We start from the raw sequence: 20,316 nt of genomic DNA, 5'->3' as shown, positions 1-20,316 counted from the left end.
TATTGGCAGGTAGGCAGGATTTCTGGTGAGCGGGCCGCCCAGGGTGAGTGGGACCTGGATGGGACAAAATGCTATTGGGCAGGTTCTGGCAGGGCTTCTTTTGAATTTTGGCGGGGTTTTCCAACAGTGGACTAGGTGCTGAGTGCACAGCTTGGTGCCGGGCATGGAGTGGTGACGTAGTTTCTAGGCGTGGAGGGGGTGGGCATGTCCGAGCTCCCGGTGAGGCGACCGGCCTTACATTCCGACTCTTTTGATATAGGATGCTGCTTCTTTCTGGCTACTTCCTGCTGAATAGGGGCGGAGTAAGGGGGTCAATTGGCTGGTGCCTCGATTGGGAGTTGGACGTAGGGGTGAAGCAGCATTTGGTTTACAGCCACCCTGGAAATTTCCCTTATGCGAGCCTGTAAAAACCTGAGGAAAAAAGGGGCTAGCATTAGCAGAAGACAAATTATGATAATGGGAGTGATGATGGGGGTTAACCAGGTAAGTATGGGGGATTGCCACCAGTTGAGAGGCGAGACTGATGTATTTTGCTTTTTGTGGAGATCTTCCTGGAGGCGATAGAGAGCGTTGACGTTCTCTTCTACAAGGCCTGTTTCATTGATATAGTAGCAGCACTGTTCCTGAAGAAACAGACAGGTACCTCCTTTTTCTGCCATTAGCAGGTCAAGGGCCCGTCGGTTCTGGAGAGTTGCCTGGGCCAGCAACGTGATTTGTAGCTGGAGGGAGGCCAGGGAGGCGGCTTCAATAGCCACATGGAGCTTGTCCTCTAGTTGAGTGGCTGAAGTGACACTGTAGCCTAGGGTGCCACCTCCTAGCCCGACCACCGCTAGAGAGGATGCTAGACAGAGGCCAACGACCATTGGGAGGAAGACTGCTCATCTGTTTCGGTGATTAGGGGAAGGTGGAAGGAGGGATAGGAATTCAGCCCGTCCGTATACTTCTAACTGTGGGACTAAAGTGACAGGCACACAAGAGAAGGGGAAGGAGGCATTAATGGCTTTGGTTAAGGTTCCGTTACACCAGAAGTATCCTCCTGGAGGTGCGTAGAGGGAGGATTTTATAGGCTTTAGGCCCTGGCAGTGGGTTTTTGATATAGGAAACTGAGGATGGGAGGGAAAGTGGGTAGGATTTTTGAGAAGTATCTTAACTGGCATGTGATGTCTGGCCACTACAGGCTTAGAGGTATCCCATACCAAGGGATTAACTACATCAGGAGGGATAGGGGGTTGAGGCGAGGGTTAAGACAGGGCATGGTGTCAGTTAGGAGGGGCAGTAAGAGGTGAGCGAGTGATGGGCTTGAGTATGGGGGGGCCAGTGAGTTGGAGAGTGGCCCCCACAGTTTGGAGAATATCTCATCCCAAAAGGGGAACTGGGCATGAGGGTATGCTTAAAAAGGAGTGAGAAAAGGGGTGTCCCTCGAGGACACAGGCTAAAGGATGGGTTTGATTAGGACAGGAAGGCCTTCCATCAATTCCCATGACTGAGACCTGGGAAGGTATGCTAGGCCCTGAGTAGGAAGGCAATACAGAATAGGTAGCCTCCGTATCCACTAAGAAGGAAATGGACTTACCCGCTACCTGCAGCATTACCCTGGGCTCGGCAAGAGTGATGGGTGTTCTCGAGTCCAGGCTGCGTCAGTTGTCCAGAAGGCCGAGGAGTTCAAGCGACGGGATTGCTTCCTGCGGACTGGCCTGCCCTCCACATAGAGGTGCGGGGGGGTGAGCCTGTAGTCCGGGACAGGCACTCACTGCGCCAATGTCCCAGCCACTTGCAGTCTGGGCAGGACTTGGTAGGTGGTCGGGCACATGGACACTGACGCGCCCAGTGTCCTTCCTGACCGCATTTGAAGCAGTGCCCAGGCGGAGTGCCTCCGGAGTTCTTGGTGTGTATCGATGGACCCCCTCATCAGGCACCTAGTGGGCTGCTGGCCTCAGGGCTGCCATAAGAGCTTGGGTTTGGAGGCTTACCTTTTGCTGTAGGTGGGCCTGTCGGGTTGCCTCAGCCTTTTCCTCTCGGCCATTAAAAACTTTAAATGCCATGTTTATCAGGTCTCGTATGGGAGTTTGGGGGCCCTCCTCAGCCTTTTTAAGTTTCTTTCTAGTATCAGCCACTGACTGAGAGATGAAATGGGTGGCTAGAACTGTAGCCCCCGCTAAAGAGGCCGGATCCAGCCGGGTATGGAGGATCATAGCATTAGTTAGTCGGTCGAGAAAGGCGGCGGGGTTTTCAGTAGGGCCCTGAGTTATTTCCCTCAGCTTATCATAATTAACTACTTTTTGAGCCGCGCATTGCGTGCCCGCTAGGAGGCATTGTAGCATTTGGTCTCTGCGGCAGTGGCCATCTTGACCGTTTGATAATTCCAGTCTGGGTAGGCTTTGGGGACTGCCGCTGCCCCCACCGGCATCTGGTTGTTAGTTAGGTGTACCTGATCAGTGTATGCCTGGGCTACTGTAAGGATCCGGTCCTGCTCCTCTGGGGTGAGGGTGGAGGATAGGATTACATACGTGTCATGCCAGGTTAGGTCATATGCCTGGGTAAGATAGCGGAACTCTTTGGTGCAGGCAGTAGGATTGGTGGAGAAAGACCTCAGGTGTTTTTCAATGGCTGATAGATCAGAGAGGGAGAAGGGAATGTGCACTTGGACAATGCCCTCTGCTCCGGCCACCTCACGGAGGGGGCAAAGGAGGGAGGCTTCATCGTTAGGAGCACAGCGCGAGTGGGTGTGAGCACTAACAGGAGAGGCCAGGTTGTAATTAGGAGGTGGAGGAGCTGAGGGGGATTGAGGTCTGTTACAGGGCGGAGGATTATTGGGTTGGGCCAGCAGAAAGGAGAGTTCCTCAGATGCATTGGGGTCAGAAAAAGAAGAAGAGAAGGAGGGTGGAGGGGCTAAGAGCGAAGAGGAGGTTTCTTTGGCTAGGAGCACCTGGGCAGTGGTGCAAGAGGAACAGAGGGTGGGGCAGGAACGAAGATACCAGAAAGCCTGCGCGTTTACAATGGTTATAATCAGGAAGAAAACAAAAAAAGACAGGGCTAGGGCTATCTGCCACATGGCAAAATTAGAGGAAAGCAAGAAACGGCCATTATCTAGAGAGAGAGAGAGAGAGAGAGAGAGAGAGAGAGAGAGAGAGAGAGAGAGAGTTAGAAGCAGGAAATGGCCGCCATCTTGAGAGAGAGAGAGTTAAGAGCTGGAAACGGCCGCCATCTTGAGAGAGAGAGAGAGAGAATTAAGAATGGGAAACGGCCGCCATCTTGAGAGAGAGAGAGAGAGAGTTAAGAATGGGAAACAGCTGCCATCTTGAGAGAGAGAGAGAGAGGGAGAGAGAGAGAGTTAGGAGATAGGAGCAGAAACGGGAGCCGAGAATACAGCTGAATCTGGATTTACTGCTTAGAATTTACTCACTTACCCACTCACTTGTGCCAAGGTTAGGAAGAGAAACTGAAAGTACAGTTACTGACGTTTTGGTGGTGCAAGCCGGGGGTCTGGTCCTGCTCCTGGGCAGGGACCAGGTTTGCAAACGGGGCTCCTGGCTACCCAAGCCTCGGCTGCTGCCACGGAGATGATCGGAAGAGTGACTCAGCATCGCGCCCCCAAGCACCAGAGATGATCGGAAGGGTGACTCAGAGTTGCACCCCCGAGCACCAGAGGGTTCAGGAAGGTAGGGACGTCTCCCTCCTCAGATTCCTGACCCTGAGATACCCCTTACAGGGAGAAGACAAGAGTGTAGGGACGTCTCCTGTACACTCAGGTCCTCGGAACGGAGCCGGGGCCCTGGGCCCTCGGCGGGAAGCCAGGGTCCCAGACCCACGGCAGGAAGCCGGGGCCCCGGGCCCACGGCGGAAAGGAGTCCCTGACATGGCTGCGATTACAGAAAGGGAGTCCTCAGAGCAGGCAGTGGGAGAGGCTATGGGCAGCAGAAGTCTTACCTCATGGTGGAGCCGCTCCCTGGTCTGGCTTTGGGTGGAGGAGTCAGCTTCCCCAGGGGGGTCTTACAACTCCTCCCGGGTTTCGGCACCACTTGTAAGGTTTGAATGAAGCAAGCGAGGTTCAAATGGGGCAACTGAGGCCAGTTATTGGAATAAAGAAATTTAATCGGCTCCTGGGCGAGGTTCTGCGGTCTGACAGGAGGGGCCGGAGAAGTCGTGCGGATCGGCACCACTTGTAAGGTTTGAATGAAGCAAGCGAGGTTCAAATGAGGCAACTGAGGCCAGTTATTGGAATAAAGAAATTTAATCGGCTCCTGGGTGAGGTTCTGCGGTCCGACAGGAGGGGCCGGAGAAGTCGCGCGGACTCCTCTCAGACGTGGGGTTTTATAGGGAGTGGAGGCATTTGATTGATTGTGGGAGAGCAGGACGTGGATGTGACAAGCTGCTATTGGCAGGTAGGCAGGATTTCCGGTGAGCGGGCCGCCCAGGGTGAGTGGGACCTGGATGGGACAAAATGCTATTGGGCAGGTTCTGGCAGGGCTTCTTTTGAATTTTGGCGGGGTTTTCCAACAGTGGATTAGGTGCTGAGTGCACAGCTTGGTGCCGGGTATGGAGTGGTGACGTAGTTTCTAGGCACGGAGTGGGGTGGGCGTGTCCAAGCTCCCGGAGCGGGGTGGGCTTGTCCGAGCTCCCGGCGAGGAGACTGGCCTTACAACTGGAAGTCTGATATCCAAGGGCAGATAGCATCCAGCACAGGAGAAAGATGAAGTCTTAGAGGCTAGACCAGCCTAGTTTTTTCACGTTTTTTCTGCCTTCTTTATGTTCTAGCCACGCTGGCAGCTGATTCGATGGTGCCCACCCAGATTAAAGGTGGGTCTGCCTTTCCCAGCCTCAAATGTTAACTCAAGTGTTAGACTAAAGTGTTAATCTCCTTTGGCAACTCCCTCACAGACACACCCAGGATCAATACTTTGTATTCATCAAGTTGACACTCAGTAGTAATCATCACAGGAGTGCTCAATAAATGTTAGTTATTATCTTTGTTATACTCAACCACATGCAACTTTAAATATAGGAGCCTATAGCTAGCTAGGTCTACCTTCAGGTAATTCGTCTCTATGATAGCATGTTTGCTTACTGATGAGTCTTCCTGTCTGCAGTGCAATTTTTTCAGTTTTTATTTCTGGTAATATAAGTACAGAATACCTGGAATCATAGTCAAAGAATGCTACTTGTTCAACATTTGGCAAATTGAAAGTAATTCAGAAAATCTTATTGGTCAAGCATCTGTGGTTAGCAGATTTGTTATGATGAATTTCACAGTGTATTGGTGGTTAGAGTTGTTAACTTGAAGTCCTCAAGACATGGGAGGGGAGGAGGAAGAAAAACCAAAAAGTAAATTACGTGACATTAAGCTACTGATTATCTTAATTTGTTAATATTTGCTTGGCCTAATTACATTGCTGTAGAACCAATAATCTACAGAGTATCCTTAATAATTTATGTCAGGGGGGAAAAGAGCAACACCTATGAGGCAGAAACCCAGACATTTAAGAGGACATCAAAGATTCCTGTGACCCTCATGTCTCCTGCTGTGTTAATTTCAGTTATTATTCTAGTTTGGGATGATGCTTTTCTTGAAGGTAAGCCTGGAGATCTTCTAGTAGCTAACAATGCTGTAAGGTGGTATGTGATTAGGCATGGCTATGGAATATATTATATGTTATTATAGTATATATTATCATATATAACATTTTTAAGAAAACAGTTTAAAAATATTTTGACTAATACAATGTATTTAAATTTCCATTAAGTGAAAATTTTTTATTAAGGTAATATCAGATGATATCAAATGAAAAGTTGTGTTTTTTGAAATTTCACACTCTAATGGTTCAGGATTGTGAAGGATCGTTCATCTATTTAAAATATATATATTTTTTATCTACTGGTCACTAGTTCCTGATTGGGCTGCAGAAGAATTTCAGGGAGGCAGATAAAGAATGCAGCCCTGATGCAGGGCTTACCTGGGTTTTCAGTGTTTGGGAAACATAATAATGGGAAATTATTATTTTAGGCCATTTTTTCTTCAAATATGTTTATCAAATTGGGCTTCAGGACTACTTTTTTAAGAAGTTTTAACCTTTCATTTTTATATTGATGATGATCTTAAAAAAAATCTGTATAGGCATGATCCAGATACTCTATTTAGATGAAATAACCAAAAAGTGGTAAGGGAAGAAAATATTAGCAGTTTTCTTTGTTTTTATCTAGGAAAAAAGAAAGAAATTCTGCTTCTGTGAAAGGAAAATAAATCTTGGGGCCCCAAAATTACTAAGCTAAAGGGAAAAGTCAAGCTGGGAACTGCTTAGGGCAAACTGCCTCCCATTCTATTCAAAGTCATCCCTCTGCTCACTGAGATAAATGTATATCTGATTGCCACCTTGGAAAGGCTAATCAGAAACTCAAAAGAATGCAAGCATTTGCCTCTTATCTTCCTATGACCTGGAAGCCCCCTTCCCATTTTGAGTTGTCCTGCCTTTCCGTTCCTAAGCAATGTTCATCGTACATATATTGATTGATGTCTTATGTCTCCCTAAAATGTATAAAAACCAAGTTGTGCTCTAACCACCTTGGGCACATGTTGGCAGGACCTCCTGAGGCTTTGTCAGGGGCTCACGTCCTTAACTTTGGCAAAATAAACTTCCTAAATTGACCAAAATCTGTCTCAGAGTTTTTGGGGGTTCACACGTCACTATTTATTATATGCTTAAAGTAGTAAATATGTCTGACTTATAAGTAGATACGTATGTATAAATGTGCCCTTCCATTTTTTTAAACTAATAGGAATGCATGATTTTGAAAATGTGGAACCTATTTATATAAATAACTACTGTGTAACTAGACTTGCTATGCAATTTCAGTGCCCACTTTTTCTTTTTGCTGAGAGAAGGCCATATTACATATGCTGTGTTTTGTGAAGTAGGTTTTGCAGGGGCTTGAAAAGTATAAAGTGTGAGTTGAATCATCACACGTGGTAGAATAGGCTTGCCAAATTGTAAGAATAACATATTCTTGTATCTATTGGAGAAATTTTGGGAATTTTATCTTCATTTTGATACAAAACAACTTGTTATTGTTATTTATAGGAATGTAGTAGTATGTCATCAGTGTGGTTTTTTTTTTTTTTTTTGAGTCTTTATTTCAGCAGTGACTGATCTGACGCTTATTCAGTGCAGATTTAAATAACTGCTGTGATGCTAACCTGGTATTCGAGTGAAAAAGACATTTTGAGTTATCAAGTGAGACCTTATTGTAAATGCCATTCAAAGAATGTTTATTGGCAAAAGCTTATGTAAATATAAGATCTGATTATCCTGAACAGTAAACAGAACCTGTAAATTATAAATTACATAGCATACACCATACTTTCATGAACAGACATTATATAATCAAATTATGTTTATAGTGTATTAAAGAAAAACTTCAGCGAAATTAAATTTAAAGGAGTTCAATTGAACAATGAATGATTCATGAATCAGGCAGCCCTCACAATCACAGTAGATTCAGAGAGACTCCAGAGCAGCCATGTGGTGGAAGAAGATTTATAGACAAAATAAGGGAAGTGAGGTACAGAAATTGGAAATGAGTGCAGGAACAACTGGATTGGTTACAGCTCAGCTTTTACCTTATTTGAACAGTTTGAGCACTCAGCAGTGTATGAGTGAAGAATGGCTGCTGGGATTGGTCAAGACTCAGCTATTGTTACAGGTGCATACTCCTAAATTAGGTTTTCAATCATGTGTACCTATTAAGTTAGGTTGCAGTTTGTCCACAATGACTCAACTATAGAAGTACAGAGTCCTTCTCAGACCACATTTAGTTCACTTTATCAATTCCCCACTTTTGGTTATTTTCTCAAATTTGAGAGATTGACCAAAACTTTAGTCATTAATGTCACTATCACTATCTTGAATTTACTTATTTGGTCTTCAAACCCACTGGGAAACAGTAGAACAGTGAGTTTTGCAAAGGTAGGAACAAGGACTGAGTAGAGGGTACTTTCTTATGTTGGAATGTCCTGTTGACAGGAGAAAAATAAAACCTGGTCTGTTCTCCTATCTATGTATTTCCTTAAAGTCTTAATTTTGTTGTCCCATTTAGCATAAGCAACTCCATTTTGGTTTAGTTTGATCTTTTGGAGTCTAGCGCATGAGCTTAGCCCAAAACAATGACCACCCACTTAATTTTGTTTACCCCTTTTTAGTCAGGTTCTCACTTAGGTGAGAGTGTGACCAAAACTTGGGGCCTTAGTGCCACTCTCAGTTACCATCATTTTGGGTTTCTGGTCTCAGCATGTCATTCATAGGTTATGGTGTCCTCATGGTCAAACATTTCTTTCAGTTCTTGTCATTCCAGTTGAAGAGAGGCCATTTGACATTTTAGAGATGGCTGCATATAAACATTTAAAATCTTTGAGAGAATATAGCACACCAGGGAGACGATTATTATAACTATCGGGAGAACAATATGACAACTCTGGAGTATGCTACTTACTCAGGGTCCCCATAAACCAAGCCACCTAAAATCAAATAAATTAAAGAATGAGCTAAAGAGTCTACTCACTTAACTAAGCAGTCTCTTCGTTAATCCCCTACAAGTGAATATCTATATCTACATTTGGTGCATTTCTCCACAGGCTGCAAGTGCCAGCAGCTACAGAGATACTTTTCTATTTAGCCGATTTTGTTATTCAGCATAACTTTCAAAAGAGAATTTAAAGTCTGTTGTGTAACTATGTACATTACAATAGAATCTGCTATAGAGCCTATCATTAAGGATACATTTCTAATCATTGCCTTTTTTACTGCAAACTGTGGAAAAAGGACATAACAAATAATGGCCTTCTAGAAGTGTGAAGGCCTCCTGGCAGTGTTCTCTTTAACCTGTGATGTGGGTTAAGAGGAGTGAACTAATGTTGTGTTTCTGACTATGAGGCAATGTATATACTGTCAAAGTTTCTCATATACATTAGGCCTTCATTTTTTATCTGTCAAGGTATAAGCTTATCCATATATAAGGATGGCTGCAAGATTCTTCACAAATAAAAGTATACCTGTGAGTGCACACAAGGGACCCCCTTTTTATTTCTATTGTTCATAGAGGCATAAACAGGGAAAAAAACCAAAGATAAGAGTGTCATGATAGTAGAGAAGTCTTGATTTGTGATCTTGGGAAAAGCCGTCATCTTGGGGAAAGATGCCATCTTCTTCTGGGGAGAAACTTTACTGGTTAGCTTAACCATAAGGGTGCCAATGGGTGTACAGTTCCAAGAGTGTAGAGGTACTTTTCCTAGTTGTGAGATTATGAACCCAAAGTTCAAGCTTCTAAAGTTTTTTGAAGTGTAGATGGCATGGGTAGTCTTTCTCTGGTGTTTGCAGAAGATCCAGTCTTGGGGTTCTAAACTGTGAAGGGGTTGACTGTCCTCAATGAATTATAAAAATCTTTCTTTACCTGGTGAAAATACACTGTAGCATAATATATGTTATAACATCAGCCCACTTGCATGGGAGAGCTTTTATACAACCAGAAAACATGCATTGAAAATGACAATTGAATGAAATCCCTTTATAAAATGTTTAAATGACCCATCGGGTAACCAAATATACCTGAAGCTTTGATTGTTTTCCCAGGAATATAGGTTTGATAAACCAAACATTGGTTATAAACTATTTTAGCAATTTATGAGTTACCACACCCATATATTTAATTTGAATTATTTTCTCTTTTCTGTGATGTTTTGGAATGCATAACTTTTAATAACAAAAGTTTAAGGACTCGGGAAGGACAAGGTTCTTCAAGAGTCTAAGAGTCCAAGCTTAACATTGGACTTAAGTCGCCTTGAATACCAGTTGTTTTTTCCAATTTAGGTGCATAGCATTTATAACTAACTGATGGGTTATCATAGGTAATTTGACTTATGTTATCAGAAACATGTATTCAGGAGTGCTTTTCAGGGTTCTTTCCATCCTTTCATGAACCTCCTAAAAGACACCATATTCTAGGATTTTGTGTGCTTGTGAAGTTTTTAGAAACTGCACCAGCATTAAGCAATTAACTGAAAAATGATTTTAATTCATAGTTAAAAACATAATTGACAAGAAAATTTGATTATTTCTGTGGTCTCTAATAATGTAACATAGCCATGATTACGATTGATAGCATATACTTAGACATATTAGAATTTTAGAAATCCCATACAATTTTGGAACATATTGATGACATACATTAAAATATAACCTAAAGAAGGTTAAGCATTATTTTTTATTTTTACAATGCTTCCCAAATAACATGTCAAATAATTCTGTTTACCTGTTTTTGTATTCTTCAGGGGCCCTCTGTAGCATTCCAAAGTTAGAGGTTAGAAAAGATAATTTTGAAGCTGAAATTTGATTTTGGGAAGACTATTAAATATGTTAAAGGTTTAAAACACTTGATATTATGAAATACAATTCCAGGTCACCATAAGTCATTCATTTAGCCAAAATGATGACTTAAAGAATTTTTAAAAAGGCAAAAACCTATTACTCATTAATAGAGGGAAGACTTAGGTTTCTAAACAATCTGTCTCTTACCTTTCCCTTCTTTTTTTCCCTAGTTTATTCCAAAGGCAAACAAAAGTCTTTCATTATCCTTTAATATTACATGAAAATCTTGTTCAGGAGAGAGCCAAATTTCATAATTTCGTAAGTCTACTATTAGTGTCAACCCCAATTATTAACAAAACTGTGTAGACAAATTTATTAATTTTAATCACTTTAGCTGAAGATGAGATTCTTATAAACCTTGCATAACCCTTTAGAATTTTTGTTGAAGAGCAGATCAGTGCTCTAAGAAAAACCTGTTGTGCTTTTATTTTAAAGTTCAATTTATGTAAAAACTGAATAATATCCCTTTAACTTTAGCCAATATATTTACTACAGAATGTCTTGTACAATTAATTTTTTTTTTTTTGAAACAGAGTCTTGCTCTGTCATCAGGCTGGAGCACAGTGGCGCAATCTTTGCTCACTGCAACCTCCGCGTCCCAGGTTCAAGCGATTCTTCCGCCTCAGCCTCCTGAGTAGCTGGGACTATAGGTGTGTGCCAAATGCCCAGCTAATTTTTGTATTTTTAGTAGAGATTGGGTTTCACCATGTTGGCCAGGATGGTCTTGATCTCTTGACCTCGTGATCCACCCGCCTCGGCCTCCCAAAGTGCTGGGATTACAGGCGTGAGCCACCACGCCCGACCACAATTAATTTTTATAAACTTTCCATGACTTGCTCAAACTTTAGCTTTGTCTTATGTAATTTAAAACAATCCTTTAACCCTCTATACTAGGAAAAAATTTATGTTTTCATGCTTTCTTATAATTTTTTTAACAAAAAGCAAATTTTACTTTCCTTACACACCTTGCGTGTAAAACTGGTTTTTCAGTAGGCTCAATTATACATTATAATGGTAGCTTATACATTGTATATATGGTAAATTATATATTATAATTTATGTAATATATAAATTATATATTATAATTTGCGCACCAAAGGTAATGTTTATCTTTGGTGCATAAATTTTCCTTTCACAAATCCTTTCATGACTTACACAGACCACCTACTGCAACATGCTTGAAATTTCTGATTTGTCCTAAGAATCCTCTTTTTAACCAACCAGTTATTTTACTTTAGGACAAGAATTTACCTTACAGGATCCTTTCTTAAATCACATCTCTTTTCTTTATAACTTTCTTTGCATAGCTAGAGGGCATGGCTAATTCCCCATGTCTGTAGGCCTTATCTAGAGTCTAAGGTTTCCACGGTAGGTAATTTGAACAGTTTTCAAAAGTCAAAGCAGTTTATGACCTTAAAGCATTTAGCATTTAACATCTGACCTGCCTGATTTAGAACAATGTCTTTATCTTACCAATAATCTTTAATACTTTTTATTTCCCAAAGGTGACTAAAGTTACATAACTAGAAAACATTACAGTTTTTTCTTTGAAATATTTGATTTAAGCTCTTATTTTTTAAGCCAATTAATTGAGCCCTTTTATAGAAACATAACACACACAATATATTTATAACTATACAGTTAGAAGATCCAGTAGTTGTAAGTTTTTTATTTGCCAGTTTTTAAGGTTTTTATTTAGATTATTGGCTTTAGGGTGGAGTCCTTGGAGGAACAGGGCCAGGAACATGCAGTTTCTACAGCCTAATATAATAAGCAGACACAGCTGGAAGGCAAAACAGATCTCCAGAAATTAAGGGTCCCATTCCCATTTTTATATCAGATCCTGGATCCCAAAAAGGGGGAATCATCCCATTTCCCATGGGTGTCTAATCTCTCAGTGCAGAGTGGGGACATTTTTATGGGTGTCTAATCTCTCAGTGCAGAGTGGGGACATTTTTATAACTTCTAGGTGTCCAAGAACATGCTTCTCTGATCCAAATGTGGAGAACTGAATATCTCCCCATAACTGCCATTAGCTATCTCTGAAAGTATTTCCTACCTAGTTATTTCACACCAAAGCTCTCTCATAATGTGATTTCTGATACTCCCAAAAGTCAAAATCGTCAGATAATGCAATACAAAACATAACAGAGCCTTAGATTTTGAGAAGGATCTATTTGCTTTTAATTCCTGAGGCTTCTTGAGGAAAACAGAGGTTTTTCCCAAAACAGGGTCTGTGGTGCCTCCTCTGCTTTTCCCAAGGAGTCCCAGGCTGTTAGAGCTTGCATATCCACTTTAAATTAAGCTGACTTTTAACTATAGCACTCTTTATAAAAGTCCTTTTAAATTTCTTATTACCTGACTTTAGCCAGGACAAACAGCCAATACTTCTAGCTCAGAGAAGAAAAAATTCTTGGAGGGGAAGAGAATCAACAAATGATAAAGTTCATACAGTTACCAAACCTGAAAGGACTCATTCCCTAAGCCAGGAATTGAACTAGGGCCACCATTGTAAAAAGGCAAGGCCTTAGCTACTGAGTCTACAGTATTGGTCAGCTTCCATTGCTCTTCCCAGAAGTCTAGAGCAGTCAGTTTTGAGTTTGAAAAGGCTTTTTACTGCTTGAGATAATTTTTGGAGCTAGCTATGGCATGAACCCCAAAATTCCTTTTCACCGTAAGGCAGAGACTAAGAGAAAGTACCACCATGTGGTTACAAGATTAAGCTCCCAAGGACAAAACCAGATGGAGACCTCAGCCAGTGTTCTTGTTTGTTTCAGAGAACTGCAGAAAAGTTTGTTATTGACCAGCTTGCTAGGCTGTCTTGAATAGCGAGCTTATGGGTCCTAAGCCTGTGTTCTATCCTAAGGTACTCTTTATGACAGAACCATACAGAAAGACAGATAAAGCACACCAGATTCCCTACAGCTTAAAAAAAGCCTCAGAATCCTTTTTTGCATTAATTAAAACTTTACAGAGGAGATAAAGTGATTTTTACCATTCATTTAACCAGGTTGCACAGAGAGAGAGAGGCCATAAGTCTGGTAAGAAAATTCTTGCCCTTTTGCTGGCCTGTCAGGTTTCTGGGTTCCCCTTCCCTGAGCAGCCCTAGCGACCCTGCTTACCACACCATAGTTCTGGGGGCCAAACTGCATCACAAAGGAAAATAATGGAAGCACAGGCAAAATTACCTCAATTTTGCAAGTTGCTGCCCAACCGGCTGCATGGGAGACCTGAATTCTAATATTTTCCTTTCCGGCCAGAGCAAAATATGTGTGCTTTAAATAAAAATATTGAAATCTTTTTAGAAGCTTCTGCATATCAGTAGGCATCCCTAGATGCAACTAATTTGGGAGCCTCATTGTTTTAAATGCACTTCAGTGTGTTGTTCATTTGGAATGTTCTACTGTAAGGTATCTTTAGTAAGATCTCACCATTTCTGTAAGACTTCACTGTTTCTGGGGCCTAATACTGAGGCATGTATAAGCCAGAAGGAACTCAGTTCTTCAGAAATTAAGGATCCCATTTTTACCAAAAATATTGGCTTTACTCTTGGGTTTCCTCAATTAACTTAGTCAATGATTTATTTTCCTACCTAAGCACACAAGAAAAATAAAACAAAGGAGTAGAATACAAAAATCCCTGCCATTTTTTTTTTTTTAGACGTACTCTTGCTCTATGGCCAGTCTGGAGTGCAGTGGTGTGATCTTGGCTCACTGCAACCTCTGCCCTGCCCCCTCGCCGGGTTCAAGCGATTCTCCTGCCTCAGCCTCCCATGTGCACCACCATGCCCAGCTAATTTTCAGTGGAGACAGGGTTTCACCGAGTTTGCCAGGATGGTCTTGATCTCTTGACCTCATGATCCACCCACCTCGGCTTCTCAAAGTTCTAGGATTACAGGCATGAGCCACCGTGCTGGGCCCATCCCTGCCAAATTTTTAAAAGCCAGTTATAACCTCTGCAATATTACCATTTACTACCAATTTCTTTCTGACCCAATCAGATGTAAGAAGCCTCTAACTGGATTCAAGCCAGTTAATTACTGGATCAAATCTGATCCTGAACCCAGTCCAGTTTGTGTCACGACTTCCTGACCCAGTTTGGATCAGAAATTTGCTCAAAGAAACTTGTAGAGCCCAAAACAAATCAGTGGAACTCTGAAATCCACGGCTGGGAATCATGGGAAAGTTCTGTCTTTAAGAGAGAACTTTGAGACATCATTGGACACAAGTGGGTCCTGCAGGTACCTTGCTTATTAACTCAGCACTCCTGGGGGTCATTAAAGCTTACTTTGCATCCCACTTCTGACAACATCTGTTAAAAGAAAAATTTCAGCCAAATTAAATTTAAAGGAGTTTAATGGAGCAAAGAATGATTCATGAATCAGGCATACCCTAGAGTCACAGCAGGTTCAGAGAGACTCCAGTGCAGCCACATGGGGAAAGAAGATTTATAGACAAAAAAAGGGAAGTGAGGGACAGAAATTTGAAGTGAGGTACAGAAACAACTGGATTGGTTACAAGTTGGCATTTTACTTATTTGCACACAGTTTGAGCACTTGGCGGTGTATGAGTGATTAAAGTATGGCTGCCGGGATTGGCCAAAACTCAGCTGTTGTTACAGGTGCATACTCCTAAGTTAGGTTTTCAATCTTGTCTACCTATTAAGTTGATTGCAGTTTGTCCACAAGGACTCAAATATAGAAGTATGGAGTCTTTCTCAGCCCTTTTAGTTTGCTTTAACAATTATGGATGTCAAAATACAGACAAAAATTAAGTGTAGAACCAGATCTGAAGGTCGTCTGTTAAACAAAGCAGCAGGCATTTAGTTTTTGGAAAATAATGTCATCTTTCAAATGGGATTAATGTTTTTAGAGTATTATTAGTTTGCTAGTTTTGTTAGAATTTAATTGATAATTTTCTCTCGTTCTACAGTTTCAGAAGATATATAAGCCTAAGTAGTTTGTTTGCAGGTGTGTATTTAAGTACTGTTACATAAATAATTTAACACTTGGACCTATTGAGAATTATTTTTTTCTCTAGAAAAGAGTTCTGTACATTTCTTAAGTTTTAGAAACAGTGAATTAGAATTTGTGGTTGGATTTTGAAATGTTTGAAATCCATTCTGTTTCCCAACTTCTCTTTTTCCATATTATTCCAAATACAGTGTTTTATAATATATTGATTATGTTAATAGTCATAGCACTTGTGTTGAGGTTCAGAATTATCTCTAGGAGAAATGTTGATTAAATTTGTGATTTTAAGTTGAAATTAGTACTTCTTTATGATTGATACTGACATTTTATAGCTGTTGAATAATTATTTAGTTTCGTAGAGTGAAATTAGCCCTAAACTGAAAACATGGTTTAAACAAATACTCATGTTCATATTGACATTTGGAGGTTAGTTCAATCTTGTTTAACAAAGGAATAAATGATTGATATTTACTTAATGTAAATTAATGATCTTAAGTTTTAAAAAAGAGAAAATATATTTTCTGTTTTAAGAGGAATGACTTTCACTATTCTGTGAAGATGAATCAGTAACAGCTGAATATCTGATCTTTGAACGTGGTAGGGTTGGAACACTTTCAAAGTAGAAATCTAGCCAATTTTCAAGAAAAATCATAATGTTTCAGTTTTGAAGTTTAATGTAGTTGGAACATATGTAGCAGAACATTTTCTTCTTGCTGTCTCCTGCCAAACTAATTATGTATGCCACATTAATTTTTCCCTTATGCTTGGGAAACTTAAGATATGGTAGAATGGAGAATTTTCTGATTATTATTCACCAGTTTTAATGGTAGGGTGAAGATGAAAAGTACCAAAGAGAGATTTTATTTTCTCCTAGAGAAATTATATGCAAAATTTAAATATTTCATTCACTTAAAATTATTTACTGAGTACCTACTATATGCCAGGCTCTGGTATGTAGTGTTAGTGATACAGTGGTGAACAGGACAGTTATAGTCCCTGCCCTCAGAGCGCTTATATTCTAATGGGGGTGGTGGTGATAGGAGATATGGGGATTTCAGATTCATAGATGTTCTGTAGAAAGTAAAACGCATAGTGAGATAGATTACCATAGCTGAGGCTGGAATTATATGAAGATCTGGGAGGATTGAAGTCTAAATTTGGTCAGCAGCCACTTAAGTGGGGAAAGGCTTGGCATATTCTAGGAACAGAAAGGCCAGTGTGGAGGGAGCATAGAGAATGTGGGTGGTAGAGACTAAAGTTGGAGAGAGAGAGACCAGATTTAAATAAGCCATTTAGATGATGTAAGGAGTTTCAATTTCACCCTAAATATAATGGGGATGCATGGAACTGCCGGTGAACAACAACAAAAAGATCTAATGGGGAGTCCTTGGAAACTTTTAAGTGGGAACATTTTATTATTTGGCTTATTTAAGTAAGATCACTCTGGGGGCTTTTAGAAGAATGAACTGAAAGAGGGTGAGAGTAGAAGCAGGAGGCCAGGTAGGGCGCTATTCCAGCATCTAGCCAGAAGATGACTGTTGTTGGTGTTAGGGATATGGAATAGATTTGTGGATCTTGTGAGGAGTGATTGGATTAGAGGTGTGCTCTTGTGCTACACTGATTATACTTGCTGATCAGTTCCATGTTTTTATATTCAAGCATTTGGGATTCTGAAAGTTAAATCTTTAGGGCATCATGGTTTAATGTGGACTCTGTGTCTTGAGAATGTAAATTTTACTAAAAAATATTTTCAATGCCTTAGGAAGACAGTTCCTTTAGCTTCCCTTTGCTATATGGTATAAAGTATACATTGTTCGGAAAAACATTAGTATCTTGAAATTCTGTTGATAAGTTTATGCCAGATTGCTTTAATTTCTCTACTTTAAAATATATACTATATAAGGATATGAAGAAAATAATTAAAGTACCTTCAAATATGTAGCTGAAAATTAATTTTTTTAAGGAGGAGTAAAATGAACACAATTGCTACATGACATAAATAAATTTGTGTTTAACTTTTTCCTTTTATCTAAATTATATATTTACTGGAGTTTTTTTTTTTTTCTTAGTCACATTGTCCTAATGCTTGCAGATGATATGGCCTGTAATCCTAGAAATCCCAAACCAGCTACAGTGTTTAGTCACAAGAATATGGAACTAAATGTGTATGGAGATGATGTGGAAGTGGATTATAGAAGTTATGAGGTAAATTGTTTAATCTAGCCACATTTTTGAAATGGCATTGTTACTTTTAAGCTCTAAAACAATGGCAGAATAAAATTGTTGTATTATTTTTCTTTAAACTTAATTGTTACTTAAGCCTTGATGTAACTGTCTCTGGAGTTCATATTAAGGCAATGATACATAGGAAAAATATTAAAACATGAACATTTTACATTTGCATCTAAGACAGAAAAACTATATTGGCTTCAATGTTAGAGTATTATAGTGAGGTTTCATGTGTCAATTTTTTTAAACAGTAAATATGTTTCATAGGAAACATATTTTTCATATTTGACCTAAAATTTTAAGTTTATTAGTTTTAGTAATTGTATTAATTGTGGAAAAACTATAGTGACTGACAACTCACTCATATTTTCACTACTTAGAAATAACCACTTTCAGTATGCTTCCAGTGTTTTTTATGAATATGTGATTAGAAATAAAAATGTAAATGTAAAAAACTGGTATTACACTGTATTTTGTCCCTTTGAAACTTTACTTTTAATTTAATAGATTGTGAATATGCTTAATATTTGAAGTCCTCTTTTGTGAAGTCTTTTTAGATAATCCTTCCCCTTTTACCAAGCCTACCAAAAGTTAGACAATTTCCTGTGTGTTCCCAGACGGCTTTTGAAACAATTTTAAAAGCCTATCTATCTCCTCCTAGACTATAAGCTAGAGGGCCTATATCTTAGGTATTATATAGCTGGCAAGTACTTGTAGCCTGTGTCAGGGGCTCAAAAATATTGGCTCATTGAATTAAACATGTGTGTTTTACTTTTTACTTGTTTATTTGGTCATCTTAAAATATAGCCCCCAAATTTTCCTTCTTTGTTGGCCAACAAGAAGTCCTATTAAAACAATTAGCATTTTGCTGTCTTGCAGGAAAAATGTAAATCAGTTTACACACACACAAATGTGTATACATATAATTCATACACTCATGTTCTAGGGAATAGTTGAACAAGAAAACTGGATAGATTTTCTACTTTTAAAATATAGATATGCATAATATATGACTCAGCTGTTGGCTTTAAATCAGTGTTTTACTCTCTACAACTTTAAATATGCCTTCAAAGAATCCTAGAGGGATAGAAATTCTAGATTGGGAAATCTAGTTTAAAGTGTTATGAAGTTTTTACACATTGAAGGTTTATACATGTGCAGGTTTGTTACAAAGGTATATTGTGTGATGCTGAGGTTTGGGGTATGATTGAGCCTGTGATCCAAGTAGTGAACATGGAACTATTTTATTTCATGGTTAATCTATAGTTGACTAAGTAGTTATACAGATTAGCTGTAATAATGTAGCTGAATTTATTTAAAAATTCTTATATTTCGTATCTTCCCACAGAATTATCTGTGCAGAGAGATTAATAATTTTTATTTTTTAGAGCTGGAGTTTTGCTCTGTCACCCAAGCAGGAGTATAGTGGCCCTATTATAGCTCACTGCAGCCTTGAACTCCTGGGCTCAAGTGATCCTCCTGCCTCAGCCTCCTGAGTAGTTAGAATGACATGTGTGAGCCATCATGCCCAGCCAGATTAATAATTTTGCACCTTTTTAGTAGTTTTTAAAGGCAGCACTTCACATAGCGTTTAAGGTTTTAAATTTAGAACTTATTTTTCTCCAAGGTAGTTTTACTTTGCTTTTTTTTTTTTTCTTAAGAGACATAGTCTTGCTTTCTTGCCCAGGCTGGAGTGCACTGGTGAACTTCTGGGCTCAAATGATCCTTCTGCCTCAGCCTCCTGAGTAGCTAGCACTATAGGAGTGTGCTACCATGCTTGGCTACTTTAAACATTTCTTTTGTTTGCGTAGAAATGGGGTCTCGCTATTTTGCCTAGGCTGATCTTGAACTCCTGCCCACAAGCAATCCTCTTGCCTTGGCCTCACAAAGTGCTGAGTGTATAGGCATGAGCCATCATGCTCTGCCTTTTTTGTTAGTTTTTAGTACTTTTAAATATAGTAACAAAGTTACTTGGAGGTGTATGTTTAAAGTAATATATTTTAATTGAGTTATATAAGTTTCGGGCGTTTTATTTTCAGTTGATGCTGAGTAATATATGGAAAAAGAAGAAGGAACATTTTTGAAAGTAAAAAATAATTTGTCAAGATTTCCCAGGTTTTATTTGATCTGATTTTTCTTTTTTTCCCCTCCAGGTAACTGTGGAGAATTTTTTAAGGGTATTAACTGGGAGGATCCCACCTAGTACTCCTCGGTCAAAACGTCTGCTTTCTGATGATAGAAGCAACATTCTAATTTATATGACAGGTAATCTCCTAATTTAGAGATTTTATATTAGAATATATTGAAACTCTTGGAAAAGAAATCCACATAGAAAGAAATTTAAACACATGAAATGATTTTTGATTAAAATGGTTTCTCATGTAGTAATACTTTCCATGATTTAGAACTATTTGAAATGATATTTGAAAACAATATAACTTTTTGTGCTGTTCCCTATCTCTATATGTTTTTTTTACTATTGACTTGGTAAACTTTAGCACCTTTTGCTTGGTATCCTGCTATATAGCATCCTTCGGTTTTGTTCTCCTGTTAATCATCCTGTGAAAGTGTCTAATAGGAATTGCAAATCTTTCCCTCTTCTGCTTAAAACTTTATAATGGTTTTCCACCTCAAATTTTGCTGTACATAAAGATTACCTGACTGTAGATACTTAGGCCTTATTTTAGAATTCTTATTCAGTTT

General features: G+C 39.7%; 1 protein-coding gene across 1 annotated transcript in view; it reads left to right on the top strand.

Annotated features, from left to right (window-relative positions):
* PIGK (phosphatidylinositol glycan anchor biosynthesis class K) overlaps positions 1-20,316 on the top strand; it is a 134,484-nt gene that overhangs the window by 40,665 nt on the left and 73,503 nt on the right. Inside the window, exons 4-5 of the mRNA XM_012442760.2 lie at positions 17,454-17,589; positions 19,767-19,878. Coding sequence (XP_012298183.1) covers positions 17,454-17,589; positions 19,767-19,878 — 248 coding nt within the window. The remainder of the gene's footprint in view (positions 1-17,453; positions 17,590-19,766; positions 19,879-20,316) is intronic.

This window comes from Aotus nancymaae, unplaced genomic scaffold (genome assembly GCF_030222135.1).
Source record: "Aotus nancymaae isolate 86718 unplaced genomic scaffold, 86718_ANA_hifiasm-v0.15.2.pri h1tg000007l, whole genome shotgun sequence".
Classification (NCBI taxonomy): domain Eukaryota; kingdom Metazoa; phylum Chordata; class Mammalia; order Primates; family Aotidae; genus Aotus; species Aotus nancymaae.
The sequence above is the reverse complement of the archived record's forward strand: the minus strand, read 5'-3'. Positions and strand labels throughout refer to the sequence as shown.